General features: G+C 44.7%; 2 protein-coding genes across 3 annotated transcripts; one reads left to right on the top strand and one right to left on the bottom strand.

The window, feature by feature from the left end:
- The first annotated feature begins 574 nt into the window (after nucleotides 1-574).
- On the top strand, nucleotides 575-2,290 carry ptgdsb.1 (prostaglandin D2 synthase b, tandem duplicate 1). Its single transcript, XM_076291217.1, has 6 exons — nucleotides 575-737; nucleotides 881-1,020; nucleotides 1,208-1,287; nucleotides 1,612-1,725; nucleotides 1,837-1,938; nucleotides 2,059-2,290. Exons 1-6 carry the CDS (start codon nucleotides 642-644, stop codon nucleotides 2,076-2,078), a joined length of 552 nt encoding a protein of 183 aa, XP_076147332.1. The 5' UTR covers nucleotides 575-641; the 3' UTR covers nucleotides 2,079-2,290.
- A 138-nt stretch (nucleotides 2,291-2,428) lies between these two features.
- zfx (zinc finger protein X-linked) lies at nucleotides 2,429-14,141 on the bottom strand. Of its 2 annotated transcripts, XM_076290097.1 has the most exons (8): nucleotides 12,873-14,141; nucleotides 11,771-11,867; nucleotides 11,066-11,371; nucleotides 10,316-10,468; nucleotides 6,527-6,664; nucleotides 5,866-6,003; nucleotides 5,314-5,463; nucleotides 2,429-5,210 (listed from the first exon to the last, which is right to left on the bottom strand). In XM_076290097.1, the coding sequence occupies exons 2-8, from the start codon at nucleotides 11,832-11,834 to the stop codon at nucleotides 3,910-3,912; spliced, it is 2,250 nt and encodes a 749-aa protein (XP_076146212.1). In that variant the 5' UTR covers nucleotides 11,835-11,867; nucleotides 12,873-14,141; the 3' UTR covers nucleotides 2,429-3,909. The 2 variants fall into 2 exon arrangements, with proteins under 2 accessions (XP_076146212.1, XP_076146213.1); XM_076290098.1 differs by lacking the exon at nucleotides 5,866-6,003.
- Between the last annotated feature and the right edge of the window lie 5 nt (nucleotides 14,142-14,146).

The following is a 14,146-nucleotide window of genomic DNA, read 5'->3' as shown; positions in this document are numbered from 1 at the left end:
TATTTAACTAGTGTAGTGTTCATAGCCTATTCTGTACGTCACTTTGGACAACGTGTCTGTTAAATACTATAACCATAACCATAACATCTGTATTAAATACATTAAACATGTAGAAATAAACACCCCTAAATGTTAAGAGTTCTCATGCAGCCTGTATTCATTTTCTGAGCACTGCAATGATTTTGTTCGATGTTAGAGAAGCACATGCTTCTAAAACGTGCATGTTATTTGACAAAGGAAACTAAAAGCCCTTATGCAAACCTGTTGCTTATTCATCAAATTGCTCTATCAGCCCCCAGAAAGCACTAGGCTCTGTTCCCTGCAGGCATGCAGTGGGTGGGGGTGGGAGTGGGGGTAATTCATACCCTATTGATACCCTGTAGCCACAGCGAGTCCAGAGCCCACATGTGCAGGTTGTGTAACGGCTGCAATTTGCATGACTGAGAGCTCCAGGGCAGGGTGGGACTGAACGCTGGAGACAGACCCAGGAAGGGGGAGGGGGGGCAGGGCAGGGGAGTCCGGGGGGTTTGGGGGCCGGCTTTCTTTGGTGCATAAAACAGGAGTCGGAGAAGAGTGCAGTCTCACATCTCCCACACCAGCCTGGTTCACTCGTTCCCAGAGGAAGCCTCTCCAGCGCTAACATGACGATGACCGTTCTCCAGTTGCTAGGAGTCCTCCTGTGCTCCGCCTTCACCTTCGCCGAGATCACGCCAATGGCTCACTTCGACCTGCAGCAGGTGAGCTGAAGCATTGTTCAAAATGTGAAATGCCCCAATGCCTTTCAGCTATAGGATGAGGACTGGACATGTTTCTACAGATGTGTGTGGATCTGAACATGATTTGGCTTTGCTTAACAGCTGCTCTCTGCACCTTTCTGTAGATGGCAGGAAAGTGGTACATGGTTGGCTTCGCCACAAATGCTCAGTGGTTTGTCAACCACAAAGCCAGCATGAAGATGGGCAATGCCATTCTCACTCCTACTGCAGGAGGTGATCTGGACCTCACCTATGCCAACCTGAAGTAAGTTGATTAGAACTTAGTATGAATCATCCTTTGCATATTTTTTTATGAATACCTATTTGTATCAGTTATTTTTTTATTTTATTTTTTTGTCCCACTACAAGTCTCCAAACACTGCACTGCAACACAGACTAAAAGCACTGTCATTGTTTTAAGGAGTCTCATGACCAGTTTCTTCTCTCTTCAGCTCGGATGGGTCCTGCTGGAGGATGACCCACCTGGCCAAGAAGACCGAGACTCCTGGACGTTTCACTTTCCGCAGCCAGCGTAAGTCTTCAACTCGATGTGTGATGTTCCTGAAATGTGTTGTTTGCACAGGTGTAAAAGTCTGACTTCAGAAAGGAAAAGTCCTGCCACATTTTTTGTTCCAACCATTCACTTAATCAGCTGATTCTAATGAGCACAACTCTTAAGCCAGGTAGATAGTGAAACCACCTGTGTTACGCGCACAGTTGTAACCAATACATGGCTGGACTTTGACGTCTCTACATCTCTGACTATTTGTATGACTGATCAGATCCTAGTGAGCGGGCGGCTTTGTATACCACTGCATGCCACTCAATGTGCCATATTCTGGGGGATTCTTCACAGGCTGGAACAATGACAATGACATGCGTGTGGTGGATGCCAAATACGACGAGTTTGCCCTCGTCTACACGGTCAAAACCAAAGATGGCGTTTCTGAGGTCCTGAACAAGCTTTACGGTATGGGCTCAACTCATGATAGCCTACTATAAAGACACTAACTACAACGTCCAGATAAGAGATCGCAGCTGGCATGGCTTTGTGACCTTTTATTTATTGCTTCCGATGCAGGACGCAGTGCTGACCTGAGCCCTGAGCTTTTGGAGAAGTTCAAACAGTTCAGCCTGGAAACTGGAATTGCCCCCGAGAACGTTGCCATTCTGCCCCCTAATGGTAAGCATGGGAACAACCACACACCTACAACAATACATCTAGTGAACAAGCAACTAGTTCTGCTGGCGTTTTTCAGTCTAATAAAAAAAAACCTTTTTCTTCTTGCTTTGTTTTCTGAAGGTGAGTGTGCCGCTGCATAAATCCAGCCTGCGATCCACACACACCCCTTTGACGACTCCTACGCGTTCCCCCTGCTCTACTCTGGAACCTTTGCAAATGCATTCTGCACTGTGATATGTAACTCCCTTCACTTGTTTCATACAATGTTTTTTTTTTTTTTTTTTTTACAGCTTGTTTTGTATGTACATTTTTAAATATTTTTGGCGATATTAAAATAAGTGAGAAACACAAAGTGTGCTGCTGTGTTCTTCTGGCTCTTGTAATGTATAGGTGGTGAGGCTCCTACACATGTAGAGCATAGCACAGTGTGTAAAATATGATACGTGGGGATAAACAACTTCTAGAAAAGGAAACCATAGTGAAACAGGCAAAAATCTTCTGCTGTTTAATACTCATTTTGCTCTATTACAATTACCTCCAATACAATTACACAACATATTTCTGGATAGCTCTGTTAAAATGTTTTACATCAACAATAGTTGTAAGTGAAACTTTGCATACAAAAAAATGCTAATATATACTCATGTTCCCCTTGACAATGCAAACAAAATGAAAACCGTAACCACAGGTGGCCATGGTAGGGTCTGAAAGATGTTATTGTTGAGCGACCATTCAACTGTGATCGGGGTTAGTGACATCGGTTAGGGGGAGTCAAAGGTACCATGAACAACCCGCAGTACTGTAATCTCACTGAACTGCGTCTTCCACCTTTGGCCCTGTGCCTGTGCTGCTGGTTAAACGGACAACATAGCACTTCTCCCTCTGCAGCGAGGGCAAGAAGACTAACTTAAATAGCGGTCAGGTCAAAGCAATAGTGTTATACCATGTCCTTCAGGAGTAACCAGCCTTATATACGTTTCTAATTTTGTCCAAACTAATTATTCTCTGTTAGACTCTCTTAAACAAAAACATCACCTTAAGAACTAGCACCGCAGGTAGAGTGAGGATGATTCTCATTGTTGGAGCACGCCAGCACACATCCACATTGAGAAACGCACGACACCTCGTCATCACAAGATGAGTCCATGACACCAGGAAAATGAAAACAGCAGCCAAGTGGAAAGGCATAAGTGGAAGTGTTTAGACATCAAATGAAAACCTTACATACAATAAAACTGAAAATACAGAGAGCTCAGGCCTTTAATGGAACTCTCGATCTGCTTTCAGAATATAGACACGACTAATTCAAAATGTAAAGGTCTAAATAAGTGGATAGTCCGGCCTCTTAAAACTTCCATTTGGAGTTTATGTGTGTGTGTGTATGTGACTGAAAAAGTCTTTCCCATGATTGTCTAAGTGAAATGGCAGATATATCATGTCCAAATACTGTTAGTGAACATAATTACTAAAAATAATGAACTTAGGCTACATGATGGAACTCTTTCCTTGAGTGCCGTGTATTTTGCTGAAGGCATTAGAAGTCAAAGCAACTTATATCCGGCACATTCGTTTTACATTTCATTCATACTTGAGCCAGCGCAATGCAGAACATTGATGGAAAAGAATTTATATATTTATATAAAAAAAACTAAATCGAGGAAAACAAAACCACTTGTAACGTTCAACAAACAGGAAATAGTTCTGGCTCCGACACCTCAGTCTTGCCTCACAGATAAGCCAAGTTCATGCTCTGTGGAACCCTTCCATTTCAGAGTCCTAACGTAGCACTTAACAGCAATTTCAACAGGGACCAAACAAAGCAGTGTGATGGCTGGGCTGCTATAAACACTGACCCACAGGGAAGCTGATGTTCTTCCAGCGGCTTGGCTGGGAATCACCATAGTGGTGGCGGTTAGTCTCTCCCCACCCCCCCCTTCCCCAAACGCAAGGCATTTACGAGGCATCGTCAGTTCATTCTGGAGACACCAGGTCCTTGTGATGCCTCATAATGTGCTGGTTCTTTTCCGAGGGCCGTCGGAAGCCTTTGGAGCAGTATTCGCAGCGGTGCGGGTAGTCCTTGGTGTGGATGGAGATGACGTGGCGCTTGAACCCCGACGCGTCGCCCGTGCTGTACTCGCAGTACTGGCACTGGTAGACGCGGCGCTCGCGCGGGCCCTTCATCACGGCCGCCCCGGCCGAGAAGGCCTTCTTGGGCCCCGACGACGGAGTCGCCGCCGCCGCCCCAAAGGTCCTTTTGGCCGCTGCCGCCGCGGTCAGGCTCGCCGCTGTGCCGGCCGCCTGCTTGTCGGACAGCGCCTTCTGCTCCTTGGTGTGCACCGACAGGATGTGCCTGCTGAGCACGAACGGGTCGGCGATCTTGAAGCTGCAGTGGCGACACTTGTGCAGCCGGCGAACGCGGTGGGAGATGGAGTGCTTCTTGAGCTCCGACGGCCGGTGGAAGCCCTTGCCGCAGATGGTGCACTTGTGCGGGTAGTCTTTGGTGTGCACCGAGATGACGTGGCGCTTGAGGTCGCTGGAGTTGGAGCTCTTGTGGCCGCAGTGCGGGCACTGGTGTGACTTGGCCTCCTCGTGCGTCAGGCCGTGCTGCACTAGCTCGTCCATCTCGGCGAAGGTCTGGAAGCAGCGGTCGCACTTGAACGGCATCTCCTTGCTGTGCTTGGTCTTCACGTGCGTCTTCAGGTTGGACGAGTCGGCCGACTTGTAGTCGCAGTAGTGGCAGGCGTACGGCTTCTCACCCGTGTGCGTGCGCATGTGCTTTTTGAGCTCCGACGGGTGCCGGAAGCCCTTGCCGCACTCCACGCAGATGTGCGGGAAGTTCTTGCTGTGCACGGCCAGCAGGTGGCGGTTGAGCAGCCCTTGCTCGGCCGTCTCGTAGTCGCAGAACTTGCACTTGTGCATCTTGGTGGTGGCGGGCGGCGAGATCTGGAGCTTGGGCTCGCGGTGGTGGTGCTGCAGCCGGTGGGAGAAGAGCGCCGCCTGCTGGCTGAACTCCTTGCCGCAGATCTCGCACTCGAAGGGCGCCGCCACCGCCGCGTTGCTGCTGAGCGCGTGGATCTCCATGTGGTTGTGGAGGCTGACCTTCTTGTTGGTGGTGAAGTCGCAGTCCGTGCACTGGTACTTCTTGCGGTTGATTGAGTCCTGGTGGTGGTTCTTGGTGTGGCGCTTCAGGAAGCCGCGCGACTTGAACTTTTTGCCACAGAGCATGCAGGGGTAGACGGTCAGTGGTTGACCGTACGGCCCGATGATGATGGCTGTACAGAGCGGGAGACAGAGAGAGACACGGGAGGAGGTGAGTGGCATGTTCCGTGTCAGGTAGAGCGAGTTATTTCAGAGCATACCAGGGGAAGAGTGTACCTGTCTGAACATGATGAAGCTCCGAGCGCTTTTTGTTCTTGTTCTTGCTCCGCTGGCGGTTGATCTTCTCGATAACGTCCGACTCCTCAATGTGAAGGAGAGCGCTGGCTGCCCCGTTCCTCGTCTCGCAGGTTTCGCTCTCCTCACCACCTGAAAGCAGATGTCCAGCCAAAGTTACACCATGCAGGAGTGACCTGGAGTCCACTGACCCCGCAGGCCCAACTTACTCACTAGTAATTCAATGGTTGACCATTTAAATACGGCCACATGGGGTCAAGAATGTTCTAAACACAGGCGATTATTTATTTCTTCCCAAGTTGTTTTTTTTATACAAAGGGTTAACAGTTCTTAAAACGTTTAATTACTTTCTTAGTTCCAATACTTAGTTCCAATACTTTCCTAAAGCCAAACTTCCAATATTCATCCCAAACCCACGTGCCCCTTTACATTTCAGCCGCTAACAAGCGTGCTTCAAAGGGTGCGTGCTTAAAAGGATGAATGAGCTGGTTGTTTGTTGATGAGCGAACGCATGAACGCATGCTCCTAACTGACCACAGGCCGCAGCCCACGCCACTGGCATGAACTCCTTGCTCAGCGAGGCGCTGTCGAACGAGCGCTGGGGATTCCCCGCCTCTTCTCCTCCTCCCACCACCACCTCCATGTAAACCTCATCCGAAATCTTTGCCACATCTGTCAAAGACACAGAACAGTGGTGCTCCTTCGTGACCCTCCCTCTGGTCAAGTCGGTCATGTCTATCTGTTACTGGTCATGCAGTTACAGTCGCTGCGTAAGTCTACATTGCAGCTGGAGAGATAAACTGGTCAGTTCTCTGAATATCTGACACGGGCTCGTAAAACAGATTAGTAGCTCTCGGGCCCGGGCTACACCGGATCTGCAACTGAAGCACTCCGTTCACGTAGCGTAACAATAGTTTTAGAAGACTGGTCTATTTTTTTCCCAACATACGCACCGCGATCTAGTGTAGTCTAGCTTACAGTGGACGCAAGTTGTTGCAGCAGACGCTACGCAAACAGAATGCCTCAGTTACCTGCCCGGACCAGAGCTCCTGTTACTAGATCTTCTGGAGGTCATCTAGTAACGGCCACAAACCGTACAATCTGCTGGGCAATACAGTGACAGAACCAACGTTGCCCTAAATGTGTCAGATATCAGCTTAATGTCGTAGAGGTCAAAGATGTGAGCGGCACTCACTGATCTCATCCTGAGTTTGATGGGCATCTCCGACAGACATGTACACCATTTTCTCCCTAATAGGAAGGCCGGCCGAGTCCACCAGCTCCACACCTTCATCAACATCCAGCTCGCTCTCATCGATGTCCACGGTCCCGCCTGTGGGTAAGGAAACGGAAGGGGCTGTTTGATTGATTGATTGAAATTCTTTATTGACATGATAAATTTTGTACAAAGGATGATTCTTATATGAATAAATAAATAAATAAAATGACTTTGTACAATTATCAGTCAAAAGGATAAACACAATAAAGCCACAGGGCTTATTTCCAAAATGTGTGCATTTGGTGGTGTGTGTCAGTGTTTGCAGGTGTAGGCATATGGTGAAGGCATATGTCTTAAAATGAATGTAATTATGTTGGTGGTATGTGGAGGAATAAAACAAAAATAAAACAAGGCAACATAGAGAGGACCAAACATCCCTAGACATACAACATAAAACAGAGAAGGAAGTGCAGTACCTACAGTGCATGTAACTCTAATAACCATACTACTGTCTACTGCTCAGTACATACAGTGCATGTAACTAATAACCATACTACTGTCTACTGCTCAGTATACAGTGCATGTAACTCTAATAACCATACTACTGTCTACTGCTCAGCCAGCTCTTTAGGGATGACTTAAAATGATCAGTATTGTCTGTTGACTTTACTGCTGCTGGTAACCCATTCCATATGATGGCTGCTGAATACAGAAGAGCCCTTACCCATGCAACTTTTAAATCTACATAGAACAAAGTCAGTGGTACTACCCCTTGTTGAGTAATTGTGAGCAGCATTTACCTGAGAAAAATAATTACAAAGATATGTAGGTACTTTGTTTTTAATTATTCTATGTACCATACACATTTTTATATATGTTACTCTATCCTCTACTTTGAGCCACTTAAGGCTACTAAAATGAGCCGGGTTGAGGTATGTGTATGGGTGTAGTTTAAGAATAAGCCTCACTAATTTGTTTTGTGATGTCTGCAGCTTCTGTTTGAAAATCTTAGGAATGGTTGTGTACCATGAAGTGCAGGCATAATCAAAGTGGCATTGTATTAGGGCCCCAGCAAGAATCTTGAGAAATTTTATTTTGTGATTTACTTTACAGAACTTTTAGAGCCATGCACTCACCAGATAATTTATTATCAAATATGCAGCCTAAGTAAGTTACTGATTCCTTAGTTGTTATTTCAGAATCACCAACTACCACACTGAATCCTGGTGACTTCCTTAGCTTATCATTTGATCCAAATAGTATTGATTCAGTTTTACCAAGATGAAGAGACAATTTGTTTTCAGATAACCAAATGCTGACTTTCTGAAGTTCTGAACTAAGCAATTTCTCTACCTCTGCTTTATTGCGATGAGACACTAAAAGAGCTGAATCATCCGCGTAAAGATAACAGATTGCAATCATATGCTGACTTCATGTCGTTTATGTACAGCAGAAAAAATAACGGGCCTAGGATGCTTCCCTGGGGGACCCCACATGTAAGTGGAAGAGGAGTTGATATAGTACCACTCACATCTACCACTTGTTCCCTATCCCCCAAATAAGACTGGATCCAACGTAGAGATGCAGAATTAAAACCTAAGGCTCTAAGTTTGACTAAGGGAATACAGTGGTTCACAGTGTCAAACACTGAACAGTATTTCCCTTCATCCACTTGTTTTTTAATGTAATCTGTTAAGTAAAGTAAGCAAGTGTCTGTAGAATGAGATTTTCTAAATCCTGACTGGAATTCGTACAGAAGATTGTGTGATGATAAGTAGTTATCTATTTGCTCATGAACAACCCTTTCAATGACTTTGGACAGACAACATAAAATGGATACGGGACCATAGTTTCCATGATCTACTTTGCTTCCCTTTTTATATAAAGGAATTACTCTCGCCTTTTTGAATTCAATTGGAAACTTACTTAATTCTATGGACAGGTTGGTAATATGTGTTATGCAAGGAGAAATAGTTTCTGCAGCATCTCGTATGAATCTTGTGGGAATATTATCAAGACCTGTTGTTTTGCTTGGATTGAGATTTTTAAGCTTACTTAGAATGTTTTCATTTGTTACTTTACAAGGGAAAACATATTTGCTTGGACTCCCTTCTTTTGATAAAAATCCTGCACATGACTTTCCCCATAGAGCCCTGATTGACTGGGCAACATATTCACCAAAGTGTTGGCTATGGTTGTAAAATATTTGTTTAAACTATTTGCTACTTTTAATTTGTCAGATATAACAGTACCTCCTATTTCCAAACTCAGGTTGAAAGATTTTGTCTTCACTCTGTTGCTGTATCCCAGTGTTACTCATTGCGCGGCTCGTCAAGCTATTATTGGTGGCTCGCATGCAGCAAATTTGGTTTTACTCATTTTGAGTAGGCCTAAACTGTTCGCCAAAGGCCATTATCTCTTTCCCCAGCTTGATAAAAACAAAAGTAGGCTCTGATTTAGTCTAGTCTACTACTGTATGACTTCAACGAGGTGATCTTTAGTTTCGTTCTGCTTACAGTATCTCACTGCCACTTGCAACGCCTTTGAATGCAATCCGCTGCCCTGTTTACCGGCAATGCTACAGCGGACTTAAACTGCCACCTTGTGGCAATAAGTTGTAATACATTTCATGCAGCTGCGTGTATCTTTTACTGTCTATGTGTGTATCACGGAAAGCGCGAATGTGCTATGTGGCCATTTCTAAATGGGACCCACTGTTGGCTATGTGGTAACACAGCCAATATATTTTTTCAAATGTGCTTCATAAACATACAATACTGCACTACAAAAACGCAAACATCTGAATTATACTTCTTCCTTCACCCAAATAATGAAGGTGAAAGGAAGTTATTAAGCATTGGCTGTATATATTTAGCTGTTTTGGATGTGTTTTTTTGAGGGATATTTATATGTAGAAATGCACATTTGCAAAGGTGAGTTAGTATGTTGTCTTAAAAGTGGCTTTCCTTTTTAATATTGCACTGCCAATGTGGCTCTTGTGAATGCCTTCCATAACTTTCTAGTGTTGTTCCTATTCTCCTCTATCTTGTCATTGAAAAACCCTGTCTTGGCTTTCTTAATCATTCGGTTCACCTCATTTCTTTGTTTCTTATACTCACTAAATATCTGCTCATCTTTAGCCTTCCTAAATTTGTTAAAAAAATAATTTCTTATCTGTATAGCTTTCAATATGTCAGAGAGTTTAAGGAAGCTGGAAAGTGCATATGGCCCTTATTCACCGTAGCCATCTTTGAAATTATATGTGACAGGCCGAGGCGTTACTAATGACATTAATGGAAGGTTCTGATTCTGCTACACTTAAATTTAGCAGATTTCATCAAATGTGTTAGTAACTCCTGTTTCATTTCATGTCAAAATGTCTTCAAACCATGTCCACCAGCTCATTCCAAGTGTAACCGAGGTCGCAATTCGTCCGCCGCTCACGGCCCTCAAACCCGCACACCTCCACACACACCGGCATGGGAGTCGAACACTCTAACCACTGAGCTAAAAGCCCAGACTTCCGACTCAGCGGTTAGAAGCGTTCTTAAGGTTAGGGGTGTGAGGATTTACACGGGCAACTAGCATGCTAGCTCAGTTCGCCTTCATTACACAAGCTAACCACACAAACACTTCAAAAGCATGAACTGCAGCACAAACCTAATGACAAAACTACTTTTCCACCCTATTAAGGAATTCATTATTGCAGTTGCTGTACACGGCTATCTTTAGCAGTCATGGAAACAGGAATGGTTCAGATCTTACCGAGGTCTTCCTCCCCCGAGTCAGCTTTGAAGATGTACACCTTGATGACCTCCTGGCCATCTTCGTCCTTATCCTCCCCGTCATGCTCCGCTAACGCCGTCTCCATGGTGACCTTCTCCCCATCGCCCGTCACCATCTTGCCCGCTTCGTCCACTGCAGAAGGACCAAACGTGTGAACATAGCCACATTATGAGGGAACTAGAGTAAATTACATACATCCAACTTCAGCATTGCTCCTTCGTAGAGTAGTTACACTTCTACCAATAAGGCCAGATCTAAACATCACCACAAGGTACAATGTCAAACCTTGACAGGGTTTTCTTATGATAAACATACTGCAGCAATGGTGAGTTTTCGGTTGAGAGTTTGTTGCTGTCGAATGAGAGACCCCATGCTGCAGTCTGAGCGTTAGTGTGAATATAATTATGCAATTGTGTGAATATTGTGCACCTGTCAGGTGAAGTTGTAATGGTGTTGTCCAGGTTGTGGATTCCTTCATGTGAAGTGTTGATTGTTGATGCTTGTGTCTCCCTCTCCTTGTGCACTGCATGTGTATATGTGACTATCCTGGTGTGACTTTCCCTGTGTTGCCCTATACCATGGTCTGTCATCCGTCCAGATAAATGGCATGCCAAGCTGGACTCTGCCTTCCACTATTCGCTAGGCTTTTGCAACATTGCAAAACAGGGCCAATGCCCAAGTAAACAACAGCAGAGAGTGGTGAGACGGAAACAAAGTATTTTCACCTACATGAAATCATCAGATAATCTCCACATCCGTCCTCCTGATCCGGCTTGTCGTCCATTTGCAGCCCCTCGTCCTCGAGCGCCACTCCGTCGGGCGACATGTCGCATGTCTCCACGGCGATGGCTGACTCCAGGCCGTCGTCCTCGGTACACTGCACGTACTCGGCGACCACATCCTCGATGGCATCCTGGATCACGAGCTCCTCGGGAGCAAAGCTGTGCACAGTCATGCCCTCGCCCTCGATGTCCGACACCAGGACGGTCTCCTGCAGCTCCACCACCACCCCGTCATCTTCCTCGCCATCGCCACCTGAGGGACCAAGATCAGGGCGAGAGCTGATTTATGTTCTGTGTGTGTGTGTGTGTGTGTGTGTGTGTGTGTGTGTGTGTGTGTGTGTAGGGGTGGCAAGTGGACGACTCGATGATAGCTTTAATTATGACCAGAGGGGTATTCCAAGTATGTGGTTTAGTGACAAACCTGGGTAAGTTAACTACGAGTCAGTGGTAAACCTCCTAATAGAAGAGCTGTATGGCTTCATTCTCCTAACAAAACAATGCCATAGGGCTCTTGTTGTAGGAGGTTTACCACTTACTCTGAGTTAACTTACCCAGGGTTATCATTAAATCACTAAACTACCAAAGCCTGCATCACCGCAAACAAAGTTGTCAACTACAGAGATTTTCCAAAAACTGACCCACAAAAGATTACCTGATCCATGAAAGATGATCTTGGGCTCTTGAGAATGGATGGAGAGAGCAGTCACTTCATCCATTGTCTTTTCTCCTCATCTGTATTGGGTGTTGTCCTGTCGAAAATGTAAGACAAATACACAATATGTATAAATAAACATGGTGGATGATTATGGTTTGTAGATACACTGAGAACAGCAAACAGCGTAAAAACAAAAGCATTCACTATGCTCTCCAAAAATGTGACACAGGGTTAGCTTCAATGTCTTCGCATTTCACTAAACTTTCACTTAACAGACACATACAAGATAGATAGATAGATAGACACTTTATTGCAAATCATGTTTATTATTAAATGGTGGACATTCTGTGAAGATATAGGTTTGCAGTGCATAATTTAGCAAAATCCCCAACTTTAATGTAAAAACGTGAAAAGGCTCTAGGTTGAACTTTTGCTTTTTGCTCATCACAGAAGTGCTACTAAATGCCTATGTGCATTAATATATGAGTGCACTTCCGTGTACATTTTTGGATTACATTGCTCTACAACATAACAATGTTGCAACAAGGCATAATAGTAAACATAGACCCGACGAGGAACTGCTCCGCCCATTAACTATAGCTACTACACCACGCTAGCACTGTTGGTGCGGACCCTCCTCTCTTTTTATTCGCAAAAATGCGTAACCCAGAGCTAACATGGCGCTTAATCCCCACCTCCTGACAATCGAGTTCACAACACCAAAACACGACACGAGCGCCACCCTTTAGCAACACCGTATTTCAAGTAATGGCGATTTTATTCAAATTCGCCATTAGCCTGATATATGTTTCAAGAACACTGCAGTAGTGAATTCACAAACAATGAACAACCGATAACGAGTAAATAGCTAACTACAAAGCATAACACAAAATTCGAAGAATCTCCATATCCTCCTCACGGCCTAGCTGCGGCCTCCTGAGGCCTGGGCTGCCTGCAAACAAGGGCCCGCGTCTCGACTTTCTCTCTTTCGATTAAAAAAAATAACAAATGTACATCGGTAGCGAAAACGCAATCCTTTCGACGTGCCTTACAAACAAGTTAACATGAACACTGCATTACACCAAGTTCGCATGCTTACCAGATTTTGGTAATTTGCGGCCTGTATTTTCGCGGTTCCACAGGCCGTACAGGTTCACCAGACTCGGGCAGGACTCAGACGGGGGATTGTGTAAGCAGGGCGGGCCGCTGAGGCTCCGGGAGGGAGGGGCCGAGCTTTTCGGAGCTCCACTGATGCACAAAGATACGATGCAGCCCCCAGCTCCTCCAGCATCTAGGCCGCCGTCAGCACAACACGTCACAGTCTTAGAGCCGCAGGAAAATGCGGAAGGGGGCTGTGGAGCAGCTGGCATTAGTTCCTCGAACAGGCCACGGTGGAATTTGTTTCGGTGTCGGTTAAAACTGGATATAAAGAACGATATGTTTGCGATTTAAGTGTTTCGTTTTTATTGAAGGTATCCAAATGCATTTTAACGTCAACCGGTATCGTGGACACTACGGCACATAAATGCTGAACGATGCCCGACGCAATGATTAGCTAGTTTTCATTTATTAGCTAGCTTGCGCGCTAACGTTAGCTGTGAGATGCGGGGGGACGTTCAGACGCTGGCACAGTCACTTAAAATGCAATTGTGTATTATATTATGAAACACTATAATATTCCCAGACATGTACCATGTGTATTTATGTTTCTGTCAACGCATGCATGTAATTGTATTTATATTCGTAACGTATCTTTACAGTACAACTAACGTCAAGTTACTGATGTTATAAACCTGCAAGTTAACCTGTGAAACTGCAATTATGTTTCGGTGTCTGATTACAATGCATTTAATAAGCAAATGCACGTGCACCGTTTGTGAAATCAACCTTTGATTTATTCAAATTTAATAGAAACGATGTGGGTTTTACGCTGAGCGCTGCAAAAAGGAAAACATACGCATGCAGAGGTGCCTTACGTTGAGAATTCCTTTTTATTTTTTTATTTTATGGCTTTCAATCGGTTTGTAAATGCATCAGTACCCCATCAAGATTCAGTATGCAGATATTTGAATTCCAAAATGATCCTGTGAATGGAATTGTTTTCATGGTGAACTGTTTTATCGTACTCACACTAGAAAAATCACTATAGCTGTGAAATAATAAAATATTTCAAATATATCAAATGTGTTATTAGATGCGCTTCAACCTAAATACAACTTGCAAGAGCTTCCAGATTATGTCCCGTTCCATCCTTCAGAGAAGATGCACCCATGAAGATATATTTCAAAACCTTTTGCTTTAGCTCATAAATTATTGCCAGTAATGAGTCTCTTATCAATTTCCATAATTTTCATTTCTAACAACAGGAAAAGC

This window comes from Alosa pseudoharengus, unplaced genomic scaffold (assembly GCF_046254945.1).
Source record: "Alosa pseudoharengus isolate Yale_2024_CS ecotype anadromous, Long Island Sound unplaced genomic scaffold, YU_APseudo_1.1 YU_APseudo_1.1_scf_18, whole genome shotgun sequence".
In the NCBI taxonomy this organism is placed as follows: domain Eukaryota; kingdom Metazoa; phylum Chordata; class Actinopteri; order Clupeiformes; family Clupeidae; genus Alosa; species Alosa pseudoharengus.
This window is presented reverse-complemented; position numbering and strand designations above follow the sequence as displayed.

Excerpts from the sequence above, each read along its gene's own strand:
- ptgdsb.1 (XM_076291217.1), top strand. The coding sequence starts at position 642 with ATGACGATGACCGTTCTCCAGTTGCTAGGAGTCCTCCTGTGCTCCGCC. Across the intron at positions 1,726-1,836 it reads GGTCCTGAACAAGCTTTACG|GACGCAGTGCTGACCTGAGC; the intron begins GTATGGGCTCAA and ends CTTCCGATGCAG. Across the intron at positions 1,939-2,058 it reads TGCCATTCTGCCCCCTAATG|GTGAGTGTGCCGCTGCATAA; the intron begins GTAAGCATGGGA and ends TGTTTTCTGAAG.
- zfx (XM_076290097.1), bottom strand. The coding sequence starts at position 11,834 with ATGGATGAAGTGACTGCTCTCTCCATCCATTCTCAAGAGCCCAAGATC. Across the intron at positions 6,665-10,315 it reads CTCGGGGGAGGAAGACCTCG|GCGGGACCGTGGACATCGAT; the intron begins GTAAGATCTGAA and ends CCTTACCCACAG. Across the intron at positions 5,211-5,313 it reads GCTTCATCATGTTCAGACAG|CCATCATCATCGGGCCGTAC; the intron begins GTACACTCTTCC and ends CGCTCTGTACAG.